At 41.2% G+C, this 23,656-nt stretch overlaps 1 protein-coding gene across 4 annotated transcripts in view; it reads left to right on the forward strand.

Annotated features, from left to right (window-relative positions):
• Positions 1-6,716: 6,716 nt before the first annotated feature.
• LOC6501379 (Down syndrome cell adhesion molecule-like protein Dscam2) overlaps positions 6,717-23,656 on the forward strand; it is a 30,206-nt gene continuing 13,266 nt past the window's right edge. For 3 of the 4 annotated variants that reach the window (XM_014911529.3, XM_001955080.4, XM_044714158.1), the window contains exons 1-12: positions 6,717-6,814; positions 8,418-8,530; positions 13,597-13,864; positions 14,433-14,640; positions 17,370-17,512; positions 19,044-19,205; positions 19,504-19,653; positions 19,758-19,878; positions 20,979-21,096; positions 21,341-21,564; positions 23,180-23,307; positions 23,409-23,509. In XM_014911529.3, coding sequence (XP_014767015.1) covers positions 13,825-13,864; positions 14,433-14,640; positions 17,370-17,512; positions 19,044-19,205; positions 19,504-19,653; positions 19,758-19,878; positions 20,979-21,096; positions 21,341-21,564; positions 23,180-23,307; positions 23,409-23,509 — 1,395 coding nt within the window. In that variant the 5' untranslated portion in view covers positions 6,717-6,814; positions 8,418-8,530; positions 13,597-13,824. The remainder of the gene's footprint in view (positions 6,815-8,417; positions 8,531-13,596; positions 13,865-14,432; positions 14,641-17,369; positions 17,513-19,043; positions 19,206-19,503; positions 19,654-19,757; positions 19,879-20,978; positions 21,097-21,340; positions 21,565-23,179; positions 23,308-23,408; positions 23,510-23,656) is intronic. The other variant, XM_044714156.1, reaches the window with a different exon arrangement.

Here is a 23,656-nt window from a genome sequence, read left to right on the forward strand (position 1 = left end):
TCGATTGGCGGACGACTTTGAATTATGCTAATTTACTTTTATCGCTTCGCCGGCAAAGTCAATTTAATTGTAATTTTCCAACGCGCAACGCATTTTAGTTTTATTTCCGTCCCTTAGCGCTTCTTTCAATTTGCCCGGCAGTCAGCCGGTCCGATGGTCCGGCGGGCCTCCGCGCCGCGTCTTGCATTTTCATGAGAAATAATTTAATTTGCCTTTTCCACTTCGACGTCCACTTTTCAAACTTTGCTTTTCCCACTTCCTTTGCCTATCCAACTTAGTTTTCCGTGCGCCCCCACATCCCTGTATTGTCCAGCTGTCTGCCTGTCTGTCCTTCTGTCCACCCATCTGGCCACGGCTCCCTTCTTTCGTGTATCATTTCGAAATTCAAAGCTCGTATTTTTTTTCGCTCATTATTGAATAGGCAAGTGCTCGCACTCACCAAAAAGGAGGAAAAGTTGAGACGAGCACATAAAACTGCCATGGAAAGTAGCTGCTAGCCGGCTTTTTTCTTTTTCATAATGCGATTGGGGGCGCGAACTGCCACGCTTTGGCGGATCCGCTCTTCTTCCCCTGGCCCTCCTCTTATCCTCACTATTTTCCGGTCCGGTCGGGTCGAGTCCAGCCGCATCCGATGTCTAAGTGGAAAAAAGGTTTTGTCACGGCTAAGCACTTTCCGCATTCAGAAGAGCCGCCCCCGAGCTCCAACGGCAGCTGGTGCCCTCTGTCCAGTGTCCATTGTCTGGTCTCCAGAGCCGCAGGTCTACGCGGTTTGTAGAGGCTTTCGTCTGGCCTTTTATTTAATATTGGATAGACGAATAAATTGGTTATATGGGAACCGAAACTAAGATTTGGTGTTTTCCGTTAAAATAATTTCAAATAAGTTTGTTAATATTAGTTCTTAGAGTTCTTATTATATGTGCGGTTTTTTTTTTAAATTTGAAATTAAAAACCATTTATTATAGAGTTTACCAAAGTCGGTAGTTAGTCTTATGTTCTTAAGATTTCAATCACAAGGCCAGGCTGGAGGATGAGCTATAAAGTTTTATCATCGTAATTGCAACAAACAGAACTCGAGGAGTCTATAGAAACATCTGGTCAAGACAGCTAATGATTGAACCATCTGGTAAAGAACCTGGATATGAAGAACCATTTGGATTAAGCAATCTACATAATCAAAATGAAGTTAATAAGTTTAGAACAAATTTTGCTGTGTAGAGAATAATTTTTAAATATTTATGAGGCTAAAACGTTTAAACATTAATATTAATATTGAAAAACAATTTTTAATATTCCGGCGTTAATGACCTTCCAACTTTATTCTTTATCACATTCGCGGGATGGAAGAAATTTGCCATAAATGCGCCCCTCAAACCATGAGGGGCACTCATCGGCGAAACAATCTGTGCAGGTCTCTGGATGAGGATTTTCATCTCCCTCTATCTACGTATCCATGAGTATCCTTATCTGGCGCACAACTCGACAAATGAAAGGCTCGCAATGACAACTCAATGAAAAAGTTAGGCATGCAAACTAAGGATGTGGAAGCAGTGAAAGCAGGAATATGAAGTTTGATATCATTAAAGGCCACTTATGTGTCAAATGCAACACAGCCGCAATGACAGTAGCAGTGGCTGAGGCGAAATTCACAGGGAAGCGACGGCCCTGCTGAGGAAGAAGTCTACGGCACACTTAAATGTCATTGAAATTGAAGCTCACTTGACAAGTAATGCTGGCGCAACACAGCCCCGCCCTATGCCATGGGCCTCGCCCACCAGACAACGCACCCACACTCGCCTAGAGGGGGGTTAACTTGAGTCAACTACACAAAAGCCATGTCAGCAGACGCTGACAGCCCGCCCCGAAGCTTGGCTCGCTTTTATAAAACTCGCTTCTGTGTGCGGCAAAATTTTCTATCCTTTTTTTCCTGGGTAAGCTAAAGGAGATTGACATTATCAGAGGGGCTGACGGATTTCCCAGTAACAGGGAAATGGATGATCTAACTTTCTAAAACCCTGACAGATTAATAATTCTTATATGAAGTACATAGTGCATTTTATAACACCTTTAAAAGTGAGTGTGCCTTTAAAGACACATCTTTTATTATTTTCTCAATTACCGTAATTAAAACATAGCATTCGCCTCTTAGGTAGATTTGAGAGTATAAGCTTCATTATGAAATAATAAGTCCTCCGAAGCAGTGAATACGTAGGCATAGAAGAGAACGATTGAAAGTATCCATGGGTATGGGGAGTCGACTGTCGCATAATTTTCATAATTGCATTGCCACGCTTCAACGGAAATTGCGTGGCGCCAACAAGTCGATGTTAATAATTGCCTGGCAGTCGATGCAGCTCTCTGTTCACCCACCTCCATCCATTCCATCCATTCATGCATCCTTACATCCATCCATCCTGCATCCATCCACCAGACGTTCTCGTATCGCGGGGCCAACGTGTCGTATACGTAACCGCGTAGTGTTCACGATGCAGACGAGCAATTTAAAAGCCACAAAAATGCATTAAAATCCGAGTGTGCGCATAAATTATTGCAGTTTCATTAACAAACATTTTCGCAGCGCTCTATGCCAGTTAATGCCCTCCACAGAATAATTAATCCCACGCCCGAATACTTATATTAAATGCGGGCTTAAATGATTTATGGTTTAAACAATTTGCCACTTATCAATGCGTCCAGGTAAATGAAATGACCAGCCACAATATTTCCAGGGCCCCAATAAAAGTCAATGAAGCGTGGCAAATGAAGTGTGGGTGCCTGAAATTCATTGGCCTAGGTAACTTGGCCGAATAGTTTTTGGCGAAGCAACGCACAATTTGCCAGCTCAGCGAGCCCAAAAAGTCTGCAGAAAACTATTAATATAACCAGCAGGAGCTGGGTATTAAAGTTATGGGTTCCTAACTCGGGACAAAAACTTTGGTTGACCTACGCAGGAAAATTATGGCTAGCTAAATTGAGTATATTAGTTTGAAATCGGTTATCTTTTAGCCCATTGGAAACTTTAACAATTAACACATTTGGCTTACAAACATTGGCGGCAGCAACAAGTGTTGCCCCTTTGGCTGCCTCAATGAACTTTGCCGACTGATTAACTAAAAAGGTGGCACTTGAAAAAATTTCATAAAATTCGTATTTATTTTTTACTTAATTATTATAGTTAATAAATTTTTGAAAGCTTTAATAGAAAATATTCTGGCGCTACAAATTTTATAAAGGAAACTTGATTTCTAAAGTTCGATATCAAAAATGTTTAGAGTGTCTTAAGTTTCCTAGGGCTGCCCCGCTCTTGTAATATAATAAAACGCTTATTAAATTTTGCCGCTGTTATAACAAGCTGAGCAAGCACAGGCCACAAAATTGCTGCCCTGGGTCGCCACAGCACCACGCTTCCGATTCGTTCTTCATCTGGCTGCTGCCGTTGCTGTTGCTGTTGGTGTATCCTGGCGGCAGGATACTCCGTTGGCTGTTAGCTGTTGGATGCTGGCATCGTTGCTCTATTTTCTTGCCTTCATGATAATGATGCGGTTTTGTTATGGCTTTTTGTTGGCACGGGCACCGGGAAACGGCTCTGCCATCATCATCGGCACCATCGCCCCCAGTTTGCGGTCTGCACCACTCAACAAGCAGTGCTGACTTTCAGCCACCCACATCCCGCCGACTAACCTCTCCGAAAAGTTTTCGTGTACTGGCAAACACTTTTTACTTACACAACCCCCGGAGTACTGGATCCTGTTGTTATTCTTGTTACAGATGCGGCGACCGGGGAAAGTTCAGGGTATCCATTGCTGAATGATGGGGGGCCGAAGACGGAAGGGTGAGTAAGGATAACACCCGAGGGGTGTGGTTTGCATTAGCATTGTGCCACCAATGGCAACTTAAATAATTTGCTTATTTTTGGGGTTTCTTTATTGTTGTGGTATAATTATATTTTAATGACACTTTAGCCAAATTATGACAGCTCATAGGGGGTGGCGATTGTTCTGGCCTGGCTTCATGGTTGAGAGTCAATGGGAAAACTCAGGCGTGAAAGCCTGATGAACTTGAAATTAGTTTGGAAAAGTTTTAATCCGATGGTTGTGCGAACTATGCGTGGCATTTAAAGTTAATTATTATGATACTTGCAACTTTTGGTGAGAAATACCACACCAAAGTAAACACAATTTATAAATTTAATGACGCCACACTCGTTTAATTCGTTATAAGTGTTTAAAGGTTGCTTTAGAAACGACTTTGGCATATTAATTGCTAGTCTAGTGAAGTTTCGTTGTTAGCCAATCTTAAGAAACTGTTACGCGCCTGCAACAGGGTGATAAATAAATCGTTTTCTGGCCATAAAATATCCTCATTCTAACTCGAGCTCTACTCATTCAAATGCAACTAGAGCTCCATGCGATGGCCATTAAAGCCGTAAATCTAAAATTAAATGCCGAGATAAGCGGACTTCGTAAATTATGCCATTTTCTAGGGCCAAGTTCGCACCAAACATTTCCGAGCTGTTAAGGCGCAAAAAACAAAATACCATGCCACATTATAGTATAATACGTATACGTAATATGTATACGGAGAACAAAAAGCAACAGGACTGCGGCAAAAACATCTTCAATAGCTTTATTTTGGGCTGGGATCTTTGGGGCCGTTGCCAATGTGCAGCGCCGCCAAATTGTAACAATTTCGAAATTTATTTAGGAGCGACTCATAAATGGCCAGAGTCATTTGTATAAGCCAAGCAGCCCTACATACATTCACATAAGGATAAGGAAGCTCGTGTCCTGGCTCTTGTTTATGGGTGTCAGCTAATAATTCACTTAAGCTCTGCAGCATGAAATGCTTTTAAATTTAATTACAAAGCATTTTCCCCGAATGAATCTCAAGCATATAAACAGAAACCTATAGAGAGCATGCGATAAATATACCTAAGCGAGTACTTGACAGAAATATTAATGACAAGGCAAATATGTTTTTCTGGGAATTGAGTTGCACACGGCGGTGATTTATCGGGCAATTCGAGATTTAATTGTACAGAAGTATTAGTATTTATATTTTTCCGAACATAATTTAGTTTCAAAGTAGTCTTTTAATTAAAAAAGAATGATTAAAAGCTAGAAAAATGTTAAAATAGGTAGTGATATATTATTTTTTCTCTGTGTGACCCTCTAGAAAAATGGAATATTAAGTTGAATCATCATTTTTCCGGGACCTATCAGGTCCATCATAATAGCTTTCACCTTTGCCTCAGCGTAATCAGACGGGAATTCCCCATTTGGCATGAAATATGAAAATCGTAATGCGTTTTGACAGCCCTTGGTAGATATGTATGTCTGAGAGCACTCACTCGCACGCATTTGTGTCTAAATAAGTGGCATCCAATGCGCTGGCTCGCTCGTTTTCTGTTTGCCCTAGGTCAAGTATTTTTTGAAAACTTTTCAACGCTGCCAGCTATTGAAGGATTCTCTGCCTCTGCCGCTGCCACTGTCGGCGTCCAAAGAGCGCGCCTGCGCTGGTCCTTTGTTGACAGCAGAGAGCTTCCTGCTGAAGCAACACGTGCTTGCCAATTTTTTGAAACTGTTGGGAGCGAAAATGAAGGGTAAACAAATAAATAAACAAAAGCAGAATGTGTGAGCGTAAAACTGAATGACAGTTTACGCTAAAAGTCGCGTAGTAAGCATTCGGCTTTTATAAAATAAAAAAAACAGCGGTTTGGTGGTGGCTTTTGGTGTTTGGGTGGTGCGGTGGCTTGTTGTCCTCTGTATCGTGCTTTATGTAGCATAACTTTTGGCGCCAAAGCGGCATTCGTGCATTGGACAGTCCGTGTGATTTATGATGTCAGATGTCGCCGCAGAGGTGATGAAGTGCCTCAAGTAATCGGCATGTAGCAGCAATGCGAAATGCTGAACCGGATTTAAAATTGAATAGAAAATATAAAAATAAAACTAGCTAAACGAAGCTTTTCCGGATGTATTTCATTCGTATTTTTGTTTATTATAGGAATTTAAAGGATATGTTTATTATAGGATATTATAGGACTTTTGTGAGTGATGTTTACAAGTTCTTTTGGCGATGAAGTAATAATTATTTAAAAACAATAATGTTTTTATAAACAATTGTAAAAAAATACACACGTAGACTTGAAAATCTTAAAGAATTACACATGTAATTTTTTGAATTATAAAGCAATTAAATGTAATCTGTTTATTTCCATAGTTTTCTTCAATCGTAGAGCTAAAAATTATTTCTCTGGCCGTTTACTGATTTTCCATTCAAATTTATATTTTTTAATACCTTTAATATTTCATAGCCCTCAATATATGCATTCATTTCAGTCATTCACGAGGATGTCAACAACCGCAGGCGAACAACAAGTGAGCCCCGTCCTCTTCTCCCCCTTGCAGTCTCTTTGGTTTTTCTCTTTTTATATTTTCTCTCTAACGGTTTGCCAGACAGATAGCAAAGAGAACCGGATCCACAAAAGAGTATCCTTTGGGGCTGGCGCTGACGCTGCGTTGACTGCGAAGTCGGCGGTGCTGCTGGCGTCGTTCGATTGTGGGCCACGTGTGGCAACAGTTGCAGTAACGGCCTCAACGGGGCTCGAAGGGCATGGGGGGCGGTGTATGAAACGATTACGCCGACAGAGATAAGCCCAAGCGACTAGACGAGGGGCCAGAGGTACTGCGCTGCGGCTCAGCAGCGACGTTAGCAGCGACGGACGATTTCAGGATTCAGTCTTTGCCGGCGTTTCGAACTGTTTGGACGTGTCAAGCGGACGAAATCGAATTCGGGATATCGGAAACTGTTGCCAGTGGTAGTGCCTTAGTATTAGTTAAGCATCCTTACAAACACACACACCCACTATACGGGATGCGCGCGTGTGTATGTGTGAGCGTGTGTGTTAGGCACTATTTGGGGATTTAATGGAAAAAGCATTAATGGATGCTGCCTCAGGGAGTGACTACAGGGTCATCGGAGATAGTGTGCCCCATGGCATAGTGTGGGTGTACCTATATCAGTGTGCGTGTTGGGCATAAAGGGATAACTATACTGGGAGAAAATAACAATATTTATTTAAAATTATTAAAACTTTTTATAAATTCATTGGCTACTCTATAGTTTTTGATAAAAAAAAATAGTACCTAAACAGAACCGTATAAAATTAAATAAGGATGTAAATCAGAAAATAAAAATAAATCCTTTAAAAATAAGGAGAACAACTTTTTGAAATTTCTTAGAAAATTTATTGAATTTTTAGAAACTTGTAGGAACATTAAACCAATCATTAATACATGTGAATATTTGCCTACATTTTTGATAAAAACACCAACCTTCCGTCACCTTTTTCTCCGTGTGAACATCAATGGATTTGTGACTGAAGGTCTGTGTGATTTTTGTTGTGTATGTGCCGCTGCCTAAAACTATGCAGTGCAATTTTGTTAGCCGACATTTTGTTTACTCCCGTTGTATATGGGTTGGTGTGTGTGAGTGGTTTTATCGTGGATTTTACTGACTTCACGGGTTATTTGTCCGCACGAATGTGTTCATAAAAAATGTAACAAAAGTGGATTTTCGCTGGCCCCCAAAAACGCTTTTTGTACACAGGGATCCTAACATCAGCGGAAGCGGAAACGGAAGCTGCTGGTGCATGCACAACACCCACACATACACAAGCAGATCCCAACAGAAATAAACCAATAGCTTACCCCTGGCAAGTGGATAAAGTAAATTGAATAAAAGGTGAAATAATTTAAGCGCTAAGCAGGCCGAGTGCCGGCTAATGGAAAAGTGTGAAAAAGGTTGCCAAGTGAACCCGACAAAATAGAGAGACAGAGGAAGAAAGAAAGAAAAAAGGAAGTTAAAGAAGAAACAATAGAAACTCCGGACGAAACACCTCCGAAATTTTTCAATTTCCCGGGCAGTCGTGGGAAAAATGCAAATGTGTGGCAGTGACTTTTTGCAGGAATTTATGGAGCGGCAAATTGAATCGAATGGCCACCGAACTGTCGGCGCTGACGTGCCATGAAGCATGTGCCGTGCGATTATCAAAGTGTGATAAAATTGCGGCAACAATAGCCAGAATTCGGGACGAAAAAAAAATTAAGAAGAGTGGGAGGAATTCGAAAAAAAGGATGGAGACAGAAAGAAATTCGCTTCCTAGTCACAGTCCATAAAAATATACCGTCTATGCACTGCGTATAATTTATGGTCGCGATTCTTTGCTCCTTTTTCCATTCCGCCATTTTTTTGGACCACCTTTTGGCAATTGTTGAATGCAGCCGCAAAATATGCTATGATTTTTTGCAACTAGCATGTGTAAGCTGCCAGCATATGTGTTAGTTAGTGTGTGTCTGTGTGTGTGTGTGAGGCATTCCCTGGCAAGCAGCCAAATATAATAAAATCACAATTCTATCCAGACAACTCCATGCAAGTGGAGGCTTCTGCATCCACCATAAGGACCAAGGACCAAGCACACCAGGACGACCCCTCAGGATTTTTGAAGCCAGGGGTCTGTGGCCAAGATAACGAGGTAATTTCACTGAATGATTCGCAGTTTTCATTCCGTCGCTCAGTGTTTGTTTGCTGCTTAGTCTAAACAAATTGAGTTGCCTCGGTTCGCCAATAAAAATTGCACAACTCCGATGGTATTGTCGGTTTATTTTGGCTTCTGTTCTTTCTCTCACTTTCCGATTCGGTTGTTTAGGTTTTTGCTCCAGGATCCGCAAGCTGTTGAATTATGCATTGCCTGGAGATAAGCTGAAAATGTTGCATAAGGCTGCTATTGCCACTGTGAGTCGAACTGGAATTGGCTGGCCATTGGGAATTTGGGATTCGGGAAAAGAGCTGGATGGAGGGTGTCCATTAAATTTTAATCTCCGAAAATATTTGTATGCATTGGGCGAGACTGTTGGGCCAATCTCCTCGTGTTACAAAAGATAGCTAGCTAACAATGGAAAAGGAATTCGGTCAAGGATAAAAATTTACATTTAATTGGATTCCTTTTAAATTCAAACTGCTTTTTTTTCGAATCTAACCTTTTGTCTATCTTTGGCAGGAATGAAGAATTCTGGCATTTTATTCAACTTCTGAATATTCTTCGAAGCTTTTCAATATTTTTTCATTGTTAGAAGTTTCGGGAAGGTGATTTCAGAAGCCAAAGTTGAAATGATTTTCCCTTTTAATTTGTAATTTTTTAGTAGAAGTAAAATTTCAATATGAAGTCTTCTAACTGAGAAATGTGTACTTTGGAATGCAATTTGCACATCGCATTACAACATTCTTAAATTTCTCATTCCTCATTTAACTCATTATAATCTTTAGTACTTTCCTTAAATTTTTAATTTTCTGCTTTCTACCTGGTCTACCAAACTCCCAAGGTGACAGTAATTGTCGCTGCCATAATTGCAGTCTTTAACGGAGTCATTAAATTGTTATATCCTAGCAACGTACCACATCCGGGCTAAATTACTTCCTTATTTGACACCATCATTCGCAATCGAGCGGAACGCTTTAAAGAGTTGAGCGCATTTTGCTCGGAGCTCTTGTACCAATTAAATTTATTTGTTAGACAAGCGAGCGATGTCACCGCCATGGCCGACGTCCTCGCAATACACTCAAGTCAACTTTATTCATAATAACAACAAGGACCTCGCTGCACGACAGCTACAGCAAAAACAAAACCAAAGGCCCACGCAAAAGCAACAGCAACATCAGTTGGAACTAAACAAAGGCCCTCCAAAACGCCAGAGGGCCAAGAACAAAGATAAAGAGCGGCAGCCAGCTCGGGGGTTTGTCAATGTGACAATGCAGCATCGCTGAACCGCCGGCTTTGGGTCCTGGAGCTCAGTCCTTCGTTCTGCCACCCAGATATCTGTAGAGCCGCCCCTCCGGATCCCAACGGAACGGTTGCAACGACAAGGAACAATAGAAAGTTTCCATGGCAGAAAAAATATGCGCGCCCATAACATTTTGTTGCCGTGCCTCATTTTTCTTGCTGCCCTTCCAGACAACGCTGTTGTGCCCGAATTGATGTAATATAAAAGGTGGCCAAACATTTGTTAGGACACGCGAAAAGGGGGACAATATGAATGGTTCTGGCCGGGTCGGGCATGGCAAAATGTTATTAGGTGGCTCGTCGCCTTTGCATTTCCGGTGGCCCATTCTCAATACCCCATTCGGTACGGTGGACAAGAATCGTAAAAAAATGGTTGCCATATTTTTTATAGGACTTGATATAAACGTCTGGGATAAAATGCAATATTTATGATACATAAAAAAAAAAAAGTTCGTATTGGCTGAGAGCTGAATTTTTTAGAATCTAAACTTGTTCGTATTTTACTCCAATTCTATTTTTTTCCATAAAAACCCGCCTTGTGACATTTTTAAAATTAAGAGTTTAGTAACTGCTACACTTTAAACTTTAAATCAAATATTTTCAAATATAATGAGTGTGGTCTTAGCCCCATTTCAGCTCAGTTCACCCGAAACTATAGCCCAGGTTGAGAGATATCCACATTGTTTCCAAGTCCGCCTTTTTTGCCTGTTGTCGTAGCCCTAACCGTAGCAGTGGCCATTTACTAGACGTGGCTCGCGACGGATGCTCTTTGACTTGCGGCCTAAGCCATTGTTGGCTATAGCCATGGAGTTGCACTTCAGTCTGGGCGAGTGCAAATGGATCCATTGTTCGAAGCATTTCGCATTAGGAACAAGCGAAGGGGACCGTCAGTGAAGTGGGTGCTGCCAACAGGAAATTGCTAAAGTCGAGGCTGGGGGGCCAACTTTAAGGAGGTGGCTTTAAATCCCGGCCCGTGGCTTCATTCCAACAGGAAGTCGGGCGTATAAATTGCCAGGCTGTCAACCAGCGCTAAACGCAAACATATCCGCCCCAAAGTGCATCTACATGCAAGTGTACATGCATGCAGTGTGTATACTTGCAACACCTTTTCCATGTAGGAAAAAAAAAGAAAACAAACATTGCAGGTGACGAGCATTAAAACGATTCAACAGCTCCGTCTCAAAGCCAGAAAAATTATATTGCTTTACGCCTGCAAGACCCACAAACCACTACATATTCATGTGTAGTACCCCAGCTCCGTTCTACTTTATCCATCGGATGAAGGCGTGGCAACTTGGCGGATGCAGCAGCGTTTAACCTCAGTCAGGCAGTGAATGCAGATTTCCACTTGGAGAAATGCATTATACAATAGTGTAAAATATGGCATAATAATAAATGCATGGATCAATAAATTAGCATTCAAATTATTCAAAGTAAATCGCATAAACTTGTTATTATAAAGCATTTTTCCGTTGCACATTATGCGTACCACAGTATCTGAATCTAGCTGGATAATATCTCAGTGTATTTGAGATCAGGGGGTGATTTTCGGTCGACTGCCTCTGCAACACATGAAGGTATGACCATGTTCCCGCCTTTGAATTGTTGCGGTAGCTATTGCTTTTGCTGTTTGTTGTGGCGTTCCGCACTTAAAGCCTTTCACGCCAACAAAAAGTGGAGTGTGCAAAAAGGTGAGAAATAAAAAACCCATCCACTCGATTGCTCAAGGTGCATGCTGAGGCAAGGACTCGAAAGGAATATCCATTGCTGTGGCTAGCTTCAGCAACTCCAAGTAGCCTCTGCAGGATTTTCATTGTATAAGATTGATTGCCGTACTACGAATTGTTTCCACTCTGGTGAAGATGAACATAATATGGGTAACACGTTTAGTGAAAGATGACGCATTTTAAAGTCTTATTAAATTAAGCATTTAAAGGTTAGATAAGTTTTGATTAGGATTATTCAGAAATCACCAGCAAGCGTCACATTCCCACAACTGGATTAGCAGAACAAATAAAAAGTTATTATAATCATGGCCACACATCACAATAAAATAAATAAACAAGAGCTCAACACCCACACAAACATGAACGCATTTACAGAAAGCTTTCATAATCCAGAATGACACAACTAAAGCGCCGTCCACATATTTAGTGTCAAATTTGCTGACAGTTAGCAGTTATGACACCAGACACACAAGCCAAAGTAATCGCTTTGCAAGAGTCGAGTGGAGGGCGCAGGATGTGGCTGCTATCCTGTCTGCCCGGGCTGGGCCATCTCCGCCGGCGAATGGACCCCGAAGTCAGACAGTTAGACGGGCCAAAGAGCGACACACAAAAGCGTGCAAAATAAAAACTCATTAAAAATGAAAGAGAAAACACCTCCCCACACATTCATTGAGGAAAAAAACAAACAAACACACGACCAGGTTGGTATACTGCATGTGAGTGTAAGGATATAAGGATGGCGTCCAAGTGTTGAGCAAAGAACCGAATTGCTCGTGGCGAATCGCTCAACAAAAGACGCTGCTAAAATAAACAAATCATTTTAAATTCTCAATTAAATGCAAACAGAGACGCCTCCGCCCATCCATATGTGCAGGCTAAAAAGGTGTCAAGTTGCAAACATTAAAAGAACTCTTGAGTGTGACCCTCACTGCCTACTTTCATCCTAATGCTCGTCCTTCGCCCCTTGAACCGAGAGAAAAGAAGCAGCCAATCAAGGATAAAAAGGTCCTAGATTGAGGCAGAAAAAAAGATACAAACATGTTTAAGTTACTTAAACCATGACTTGTTTTCATTGAATGCTAAAACATCAGTTAGCAGCAAAACCATGGATTTTTTTCAGTGCACAATCTAACGCCTGTCGATTCTTGTAATGGGTGTCATGATGATGTTTATTTAGTCGCAAAGCTAAGTGCCTGGATGTCTGAAGGAAGCGAGTAAATCGAGAAGACCGGGAAAGGATTCTCTGGTCTCGAAATTTTCTCTCGGCTGTTGAACTCCTGCTCCTCGACCTCAAAACATGTTTATGTCTTCTTCATTGTAATCGGGCTCTCGTGCGAGGGTAAAACTTGGCCTGGGCCGTTCCAAATAAAATTTAATGATGGCAAAAGTCATTCATTTCGTATGCTCGCTCATAAATACTCGTTAAATGTATTTACCAAGGGCTCTACAGCAATGCAAACGCTGGATTGCTGTATGTTTGGGATGGGATGTGTGTTGGTTTTCGTATGGGGGCAGTACTAGAATAAAAGCCGCCCAATCCGGGCGACTGATGTTGATTTCTCGCCTCTGTCGTCCTATGTTTTCGAGCTTGGCATATTTATATAGCACTTTGTGAATGCTGAATTCTGTATCTCGTATAGTTGTAATTGTCGTTGAGATTGTTTACACATCGTTGGAGTTTTCTGCTTTGAAAATGATTTGAACTTGACATGTATAAGCTAGGGGTCAATAAAGGTACCCAAAAACCATCCTATTCCGAATTTTATAATAATTCTATTGATTTCTAAAGCACATAAAACGAAAGAATTTTTAAAAGGCACACAATGCATCTAAGAATAAACAATATAGTCTGACTTTAATTATTCCCTTTGCCAGTTCGTTAGGATTTTATTTCAACTTTCAAATGCCAAGTAACTTAGTTTTTCTTCAAACTGTATGGCTTTACATTTTGACCAGACAAACAATAGAAAGGAAAACATTTTCATAATGCATATGTAAATTAAACTTCAGGCTTTCATTTTCTGTATATTCCAGGTGGCTAAACAACATCAGAAACGACTGAACATTTTCAAATAGAAACAAAAATAACTCCAACAAGGGGCTTATTGAAAAGCTAAATACAAGCAAAGCCACAGAGTAGCACTGCATACATATATTAAAATTGGAAAAATAAACAAGAAGGACACAAGGAGCTTCTGGAAAAATAGACAAAAGCTAAACTCAGTTTTCCACAGCCTACAAATTGCATTTTCATGCAACGAAATGAGTTTATTAGAGCTTCCTTGTATTGTTCTGCCGAAAGGTAAGTTTCAAAACTTAAACATAAATATTTCATGCGTAAATTATACTTTGGGGCGGTTTATTTTTAAATATCCTTTTTAAATTATCAACTTGATGTAAGCTTAACGTAAAGGTAGACACATTCCTGCTCATGAATAAACAATATAAAAGAGATTATTTATGTTGAAAAATCCGACGGTTAGGTAACGATATTATTATGATTGCTCCAGCTGGTTGGCTGCAGCCTGTAGCATTTACGCAAACAAACAGCACAGGCTGCCTGAATATATCAAAAAAGTTAAGTTGGTTTCAGACTGCAGTTGCTAAGCCGCTCCCAAGTGGGTCGGTTCAGCAATGAAGTGGTGCTGGCTGCCTAAATCTGAATCCTCCCCTCGCTGCCGGCACCAAAACGAAAACGAATCCAAATTAACCGCATTTATGAGTTGCACTCGAGGTGCATAAGCCACACACACAAGCCAGCCTGCCGGCAGTTGTGGCGGCATTAAAGTTTTAAACAAACTATGTAGCGACAACGTTGATAATTAACCTGCCATATGATACCCTTTTCCTTTCCGTTCTCCCCTTTTTAGTTGCGTTCCTGCTGGCGGCACTTGTAACCCCGGTCCTGGCCACAAGCGGCTTACGGGTGCCCACATTCATCCTGGAACCCGCTCCGCGGCTGCTCTTCGGCAACGACACGGGCGCCCAGGTGACCTGCACCGCCCACGGCAGCCCGCCGCCCCTTGTGTCCTGGGTGCTGCGCGACGGATCGCTGGCCACCCAGGTGCCAGGACTCAGGTAAGTTCCTGCGGTGCCGCAACAATGTATCTAAGTAATAATAAGTGGATGTCTAAAGTGCACTGTCGAATAAAATGTGAGTTTACATAAAAGGGATGTGCAAATAAATATATTTTTGAGGAGACTGGCTATAAATTTAAATATTCAATAAAGTATTGGCTGTATAACAATATGATAATATTTGCTTTATTAGCAAACAACCCTCATTTGAAGACAATTTTTTCGTTGTGTAAATTTTATTGTTTAGAGCTTCAGACCATAAGTGTGTCTAGTGTGGCTTCCTGTCGGCGGTTTTGGTAGTCACATTTCTGTGGCTTCGGTTTGCGGCTTGCATTAAAGTAATTCCTTGATTTGCCTCATTTTAATTGACATTGCGCGAAGATGGCGTCGCGAAATGCTGTGAAAATCAATGTTAACAGACGAACGCCCACCATTTCCAGCCCACCGACATTTTCCCACCGCCATTTTCCCCCGGCTTCTCCCCCGGCTTCTCCCCACTGGCAACCACATTTGAATAGAATTGCTTGGCTGGCAACAACAAAACTGCCGAGGAGGCAGACAAAAGACGCGCTTTTGGTTTGTTGCCTGAAAAGGCCAAAGAAATTACACAAAAGTAATGATGATGGCAAGCGTGTTGCATGTGGCCCCCTGTCGTTTTTCTATCTATTTTGTTTTTGGAGCGTGTGGTGTGTGTGGCCGGGAGCATTTAAGATATTAAAAGTACTGCAGTGTTTGTGCAGCCTTTGCCGGATGACATGTTTCATACAAATAGACACACACGTTTTAGCCTTAATCAAGGCGAGTATGTACATTAGTTGCTCACGCAAGCTGGGCTTTAATTTGCGGTTATTTTGTTGGCTTCCATTAGCCGGGCTCAACACAATTAACGCACTTTGCATATGTCCTAAGGGCGGAACTGTTTATTTGGTTTAGAGCTCTGTTTGCAAATTGCTGCCCAACCGTTCTAGCGGCTCTTAAACGGATTACTATACAACGACAAAAAATAATAAACAAATGTTTGGAATCAACAGCAACACAAATATAGCAGATAAATCGTAAAAATGGCGCACTTCTACGGGACGGAGTCAAAATAAATACTGGCATAAATATGTATAAACTTACGGCACAGTTCACATATGGCAACAAATTTACTAAAAGAATTTTTATGTTTCGCAAAATGAAATGTCATTTCAAATACGTGATCTCGTACACTCGCATATCCGTATAAAAGCCGGGGATTTCATTGGACTGGTTGTGTGAGTGTATATATGTACTCGTATATGTCGACGACTGTCGACTGTCGGTCTGGCAGACCCAAAAAAATTTACGAAAAAGTCGGATGCGACGGCATTGCATAGAAATGAAACAAATTTTATTTTAAGCTACTAAAGAGCATAGTTGAGTTCAAGTGACGAGTATGTATGTATATAGGACGTGTACTTATCTACTGCAGGAATACGGATAGGGGACAGCGGACAACGGACATAGAACATGGAGTTAGTCAGACAGTCAGTCGTTCTTTCATACCTGGTACTTAGTTTTTAGGAAGGGGTATTATATTCTATCTTATTTTCTGAAACAAATAAAACTTGAAATTGTAAAAAAGTTAGTACATAGTTTTTTCAGGCTTATTATACATTTTGTAGCTCAATTATTTTCTTAAGCTTCTTTGTTTGTATAATGAAAGAATGAGTACATCTTTGTCGTGTCACTGTGTTTCTCCACTTTTTGCCCTGTTCCCTGAACTAACGCAATGGACGTAAACAAATTGCTGGCACTTAAACATTTTTGAAAACAGCGCTTGATGAAGTTTTCCCTTTTTCGGGTGATGTTGGCTAGCTGGTTTTTGTGGGCATCAGGACTCAGTGGGCCACATCCGAGGCCAACGCCCCACCCCAGGCAACATCTCATCGTTGTCGTCGTAGCTTGTTAGTCCCGACTGCAGTTGAGATGATTAGCGGGCACAGAGATTGCAACTGCATCTGGAGTTGAGCAGAGTGGAGTGCAGTAGAATGACTTATGTGATGGAAGGCTGATGGGTTTTGGCCGCAGCCAAGCCAGAGAGCTAATCAAATGCGTTAAAGCCCTGCGGGAAGTTTAAAGTTTGATTTAAAAACTTGTGTTCACTGACATTTCGTTTGCAAAACAAGCTGGTTAAGCCAGGAAACTGGATGAAGGCAGACTGTCTTAGTTATGCCAGCCGTACCATGTTGCTTGATTTCGAAATAATTGAACTGACAGGAGTGGTAAAAACGTAGAACTTTACTAAGGCTAAAACCATTTAAGTTCATTGCTTTAATGAATCATTTCTTCAGTTTATACCTCTTCTTTAATTTTCTTTCAGAATTTACCCAAAGTAGCAAATGCAACTGACATCCGTTTAGACCATTGCACATCACTTGGGTTCAACAAACATGGGGCATATATTCAGCATTTAGCTTATTGCATTTTTATGTAAATTCACACTTTGCGCTCCATGTACTTACTGCTATAAAAATACTCGCCAGCAAATGGCAGCCACTTTGCAGGCGCTTTTGTTGAGCAAATTTGTGCTCTACATTCGCGCTCCTCCGTCACCATCTCCATCTCCATAGCCTTTGCCTTTGCCACTATCGCCATCCCCAAATGCAAATAAATAAATAAATATATATAAGAAGAAAACCCGAAAGAATTTTCCCACTAAAATATTGCATTTTGCTGTTCGCCCTATGGTGCTTTTGTACTTGCAGGAAAATATCTGGCAACGGCACACTGCACTTCCCACCGTTTTTGGCGCAATATTATCGCACGGATGTGCACGAGGCCACCTACAGATGTCGGGCCAGCAATGAGGCGGGCACCATTTTGAGTCGCAACGTTCAGGTGCAGGCAGGTAAGCAAAATGTACAACGTACACTATCCTAGTTTTCCAAAGTAGCTGGCAGCCAATCGGGCGTGGAGTGCGGACTCCACTGCCTCCATTAACATTACTCGTCGTTCTGGAGACTAGTGTTGACAATAATATAGTGGCTTTAAAGTAGCTTGGTCAGGTATAAAAATAATAAAACAGGCTATACGGTCAACGTGATTGCAAAAAAAAATATAAATTTTATACGTTTTGCTTATACATTATTAAATGTAATTTCTTATTTTTGAAAGACCCAGCTAAAGTATTTATATTAAAAACTATGATTATTTTTAAAAATTATTATTGAATATTAAAATAAAATTTTCCAAGAAAATACATATACAAATTTTCACATCCCTTTTCGATAGAAAAGAAGGTGCATTATGTTGACAACAATTTTAAGCTGCTCACGTAAGGTATGCTGGAATTTTTTACGATTCTATGTTCTGGCACTCCCCAGAATGTTGCCTGGGCGCCAGTTTTTCCTTTACCTTCTATTCCACTTTATACAACATTAATATCCTGTGAATTTCCTGACGTTTTCTGGCAGCCCTTGAGTCGTGATCGATGCAACAAAGTTTGTCAACTGCTGCAGATTCCTCGGCTCCGAAATTAACTTAATTATTTTATGCACTTACTGTTTACCCGGCTTGGCCCTTAATGCTTGACCTCGAAAACGGGGCACGTCGAGAGTATTTACACAGCCTGGCCAAAGTAAATCCAGCCGCCTTTCTTTTTTCCCCACCGAAAAAACCAACGTAGCATGATAGTCGCTTAAAATCTCATTCAATATTTACACTTTGCATTTTCCATGTGTATCATTTGTGTCACTCTTTTTTCCCCAACCCATGGACATACAAACGAACATATAGTATAACTGCTGTGGTGCTCTTTTTCCTTCGAGTATTTTGGCTGCTCTTCAACTTCCGTTTTGCATGTAATTTCAAGCAATTTCATTCATTTAAACGGCAGCCATTCTGCATTGTGCCCCGCTCCGTTTATTGGGCCCGTTCCGAGTTGTCGCAGAAGCCATCGGATGCCAGCCACGGATTGTGCTCCCCGAAAGCGTTTTATGCGCTCATCTGTATGCGCCGTTTGCGCCAGCGGGCAGACAGCAGCGTTTGTTGACTTTTCTTCCCTCCGCCAGTGGGCTTCTCACTGCTCCCCAGTGGCATACAGTGGCGGTCATAGTTCTACCTCTAAAGGTACTTCTTATTAAAGAAGATATTAAAATATATATATTTTATTATAAAGTTTGTTTATGATATATTTAGTTTGAGGCGTTTTAGGTTAAAGGTTTTAATAGTTTCTGGAAAAGCAAACTAAATCCCCCTTTGAAAATAGAATTAACGACTTCTATAGAACATTCTTTAATATCCTTAAAATAATAATTTAATTTAATTGATTGCAAGTCTATTACGTCGACTGTATTTCTCTGATTTTTGCGACTATGTACTTTGGAATCTGATTCTGTTTCTGTTCCTGATCCGTTTTTTTTTTTCCTTGGCTCTGTCAGTGGTGCGTCGTCAGTTCCATGTGCACGTGGAAAACACCGAAGTCTATTTGGGAAATTCGGCGTTGATTAAGTGCGCCATACCGGAATACGTACGGCCCTATGTGCGCGTGGCCAGTTGGCATCGCGGCGAGGAGATACTGCTCCCGGATCTGTCGGATGTTGGTGAGTGTTGCCACATTTTAACAACAACAACAAATCGAAAGAGGCGGAGCGAGGGAGTCTATCTGCTGCTGAAATTTATGCGCACACGATTCATTTTTGTTGCGTGCTAGCAATGAAGTTGCACTTTTTGTACAATATTCTGGGGGAATGTGTGCGGAGGTGTGGGTGTGGGCGGGACAACGGGGCGGATGACGTTTATTGGAAAATGTTACGTATACGCAGCATGTGCAATGTGGTGGTTTGATTTTCCTTTGCCGTTGTCATTTGTGTGACCCGTGTGTTTATGATTTCCGAACAGCGGGTCGCTATGTGGTCCTGTCCGCCTCCGGGGACTTGTACGTGCGCTCCGTGCGTTCTGAGGATGCTCTTACGAAGTTTAGCTGCCTGGTGACCAACACTCTAAACGGAGAGCGACAACGTAGTGATGCTGTGACGCTGCAGGTTAAAGGTGAGTAAAATTCAATTAAATTACAGTATACTTTATCCTATTTATATTACAATTAAGATATTATTTCCATTACATTTTCCATCCCAAAAAATATATTTTCCCAGAATTGAGCAAGAATTTGGCACCTCGTACTACCCAGAAACCTGTGATGGAGATACACGTGGAGCGTGGAAATGATGTTCATCTACCGTGCAATATTCAGGGCAATCCATTTCCCATATTTACGTGAGTTAACCCAATCCTACTCGGAACAGCCTCCTTTGTTTTTTTTTTGGTTGGGTCGTTGAAGGCGTAGCTATTTCGTATCTGTATCAAAGTATCTACGCAGCTGGCAGTAAAATAACATCACGCAGTCGGTTCTAGGTTGGAGATTATAGACAGCCCTTAAGTGCATTTGAATGTTTGCCTGGGGATGCTGGCTTTATTGCATATTAGGGACTGCTGTTTTAGTGCTAATTAGGTGACTCCATGGACTCCATGGCCATGTGCTAATAGTCAGAAATGGGGGACCGAGAAGAAAAAAAATTTAGTATGACCGTAACTGAAAAGTCAACCCACACATACTGGCAGTAATCGAGTAACTTAATCATCTTGTTTACCCACTCAGAATGGATCGAATTCCAAAAGCCAATACTTTGCTGCTGTCCAAACAATATAAGGCAATCACCATCAAAAGTTAGAAAAAGTCGAGCCAATAACATATCAAGTATCCAGTAGCAGGAAGACAGGCGTTCACGGCTAATTAGCAAAATAAAATCGTAAACATGTCCCCTCTTTGGAGCTACTCCGAGCTCAGGGGTGGTATAATTTAACAGTCTGTTTCACTTAGAAGGGCTTATTAAAATTTAATCGTAAACTCTTGAAACGACCCCATTCACCCACATGCATTTATGTTTTCGCTTGTATATATATTTGGTGGAAGTTTTGCGGGAAAGTCGCAGACAGTTGAAAACAAAAACACAAGCCAAACATGCAAAGATGTAAGTTCTCGGAGCAAAACATAAACGCTGATGCAAGACGGCAAAGTATTTGAAATATTTCCTAGACAGCGGCAGCCCCACTTATTACTATAAATGCTGAGAAGAAAGGAGATAATTTGGTACAAACGTAGCAGGAATAACAAACCAAAGTTGATTTTATTGATTTTGTGTGTGATTCTGGGCAAACAATTCAGTTGTTGTTTCTAGTTTCTATTGCTGGTGAGAACCCCGAAAATTTTAAATCAATAAAGAGTTTTGTGCCTTAAACTGGGAAAACTTTGGCATATCACTTTACGTATCTATAAGTGTGCATGTTGGTATATATGTATGCTCTTTGATTTATAGCTGGTATCGGGTTTCCGACTCGGCTGCCCTCTACCCGATACCCTCGTCACAGAGAGTGATACTTTCGCGTACATTGCTGCTCATCAAAAATGCTGACGAACGCGATGCGGGCAAGTGGGTAAGTAACCGTCAAACAGCCAACGGTTGGCAATCTGAATACCTAAAGTGCAGTACAGTAGAGCTTTTCCAAACCACACAGAGACTAAGTCTTTTTTGGTTACGATTTTATTATTGAAAATTCACAAAACATTATGAAACAGCGTTCGTGTTTTTAAGCTCTACTTTACTAAGCCTTTTTTGTAGGGATTTCCATCCGCAAAAAGACAATCAGCTGGCTCTAAATGCCCGCACTCTCGTTGCAGATTTGCCAGGCCTCAAATCAATTCGGGGAGCAGCGCATCGAAATCCGCCTCAGTGTCAATTCCTATGTGTCTGTGCATATATTGCCGCAAGTTCAAATTGTCAATTCGGGCGGAACGGCAAATTTCAATTGTACGACAACGGGTTCAGCGATCGATGCCATCGACTGGCTGCACAATGGCAAACCGCTGCAGGCGAATAATGCACTCACCACCGGGAGGGATAAGTAAGTATAGCCCGGGCATAACCCAAAAATTGGGATTGCTAGTGGGACTGGGACTGGGACCGCGGCGGAAAAATGGAAATGGCGAAAGGGACTCACTGCCATGGATTGTGCGAAATAGGAACAACAGCCTAACGGGCAGACATGCAACATTGTTCAACCGATTTCGATTTTTATCAGTTTCGCCAGTTGCGAATTTTCCTGCAAAGCCTTCCGACCGACAAAAAAAATATTAAAAAAAAGAAAAATAACAAAAAAGGAACAGAATACATAGATTACACAACTCCGTTCTCGCTTGGCAAAAATGTTTTATTGTTACTGTTATTATTATTACTATTGATGAACGTGGCTGGCAACGATTTTTATGAACCGCTTCGCCGCAAAATGTATTTTTCTCCCATTTTCGGATTTTAGCATCTGCATTCAGTTCAGTTCGTTTCGGATGATTTTTTAAAAGCTTTACCCGTCTGGGATAAAAAAGGATATGTCGATTGAAAGAAGCGATGGAAGGTCAAAGCTTAAATGACTTTGATTGCTGGCATTGATAATTCAGTTGCATAAATATTTTGGGAAGGTTTTGTGGCGATTGCTTTTTGAATTTTCGAGTGAGCGACAGTAATTAGTTTATAGCATACTTTTCAGCTACCAGAGCAATGAGATTACTCCATTGCAGGGGCTGATTAGAGCTTGTGGCACTTGTAGTGCCAAAAATTAAACACATATCCTGCAACGGTACAGTATAATTTATGCAAGTCCCAAACTGGCTTCGCTTACCTAGGCCTGTGGGAATCCTTTTTGCTTTGTGCATACATATTTTCGCCTCAACGGCCTGGACACATCTTGATAATTTAATGCAAATTACACGAAATCAGCATAATACGTTGGCCGGGGCCAAAGCAAAACCGAAGGCAAACTAAATTCTCACGCAAAATTTGTACAGCAGCAGCTGGCAAACAATCCGGATCCGGCCAGCAAAAACAAATATCGCTCCAGCATGTATATACATACTAACATATATACCTATCTGCATAAGTAAATACATATATGTATATACGGATATTTCTGTTTGTGTTTGTGCGTTGACCAGCTGTTGGGCAAGGCAAGTGCCTGGGGGATAGAAATGTGAATGGAAATGCGAATGGGAGACCAAGCGAATCAGCATTACAAATCAAGCAGAAATTTTTATGCTTATGCTAATAAAATAAATAACAAATTTCGCTTGAACGAACAAAAGGCTACGAGCAGCACGCAAGCACCCAAATAAACCTTACACCAAAAAAAACTAAAAACTTTGGAAATTCATTGCAAGTCAGCAATTACTGAAAATAAAAAATATCATAAATTTATATGGGTTAAAAGCTACAAGAAAAATATTCAAAAACCCCATTAAAAAAGGTTTGTAAGTTTTGAAAACTATTTTGACTTAAACCCAAAATCTTCTCAGTGCACATATGTCTCTGCCTTGGTGTGCGTTTATAGCAAATTGCTGTGCCCGCTCCCATTTTCTGCAACGTTGTCAGTTTTCAGCAGTTGAAGTTTGCTTGCCAAGCTCGGCATTTTTAACACTTTTCGTCCTTTTTTATTTTTGCCTTTGTTGCGACCCCCGTGTCCTTGGCAGCATACGGTTCCTGTCGAAGAGCTCGCTCCTGGTGCAAAACGTCGGGCGACGCGACCGCGGTGTCTATCAGTGTCTGGTGGAAAATCAACGCGCCAGTGCCCAGGCGATGGCTGAGCTGAAGCTGGGCGGTGAGTTGACAGCGACATGCATAGTTTATGAGACAGAGTTTTGGCGTTTATCAAGCTACCCCATTCTTCTTATCGTTTATTTGGCCCCTTCGCCCACGCAGACACTGTGCCGGAATTGATTTACACCTTCATTGAGCAGAACGTGCGTCCGGGACCATTAATATCGCTTAAGTGCTCCGCCAGCGGCTCACCTCCACCGCAAGTGAGTACAGACAATTTTCAAATTTTTTATTGGCCTTATTATGCCCTATGATATAGCAGAAAAAGAAAACTGATTAAAAATTTAAAAGTAATATATATTAGTAGTCTATACATACAATAAATATTTTATTTAAATTTTATTATTCAA

Source organism: Drosophila ananassae, chromosome 2L, assembly GCF_017639315.1.
Source record: "Drosophila ananassae strain 14024-0371.13 chromosome 2L, ASM1763931v2, whole genome shotgun sequence".
Classification (NCBI taxonomy): domain Eukaryota; kingdom Metazoa; phylum Arthropoda; class Insecta; order Diptera; family Drosophilidae; genus Drosophila; species Drosophila ananassae.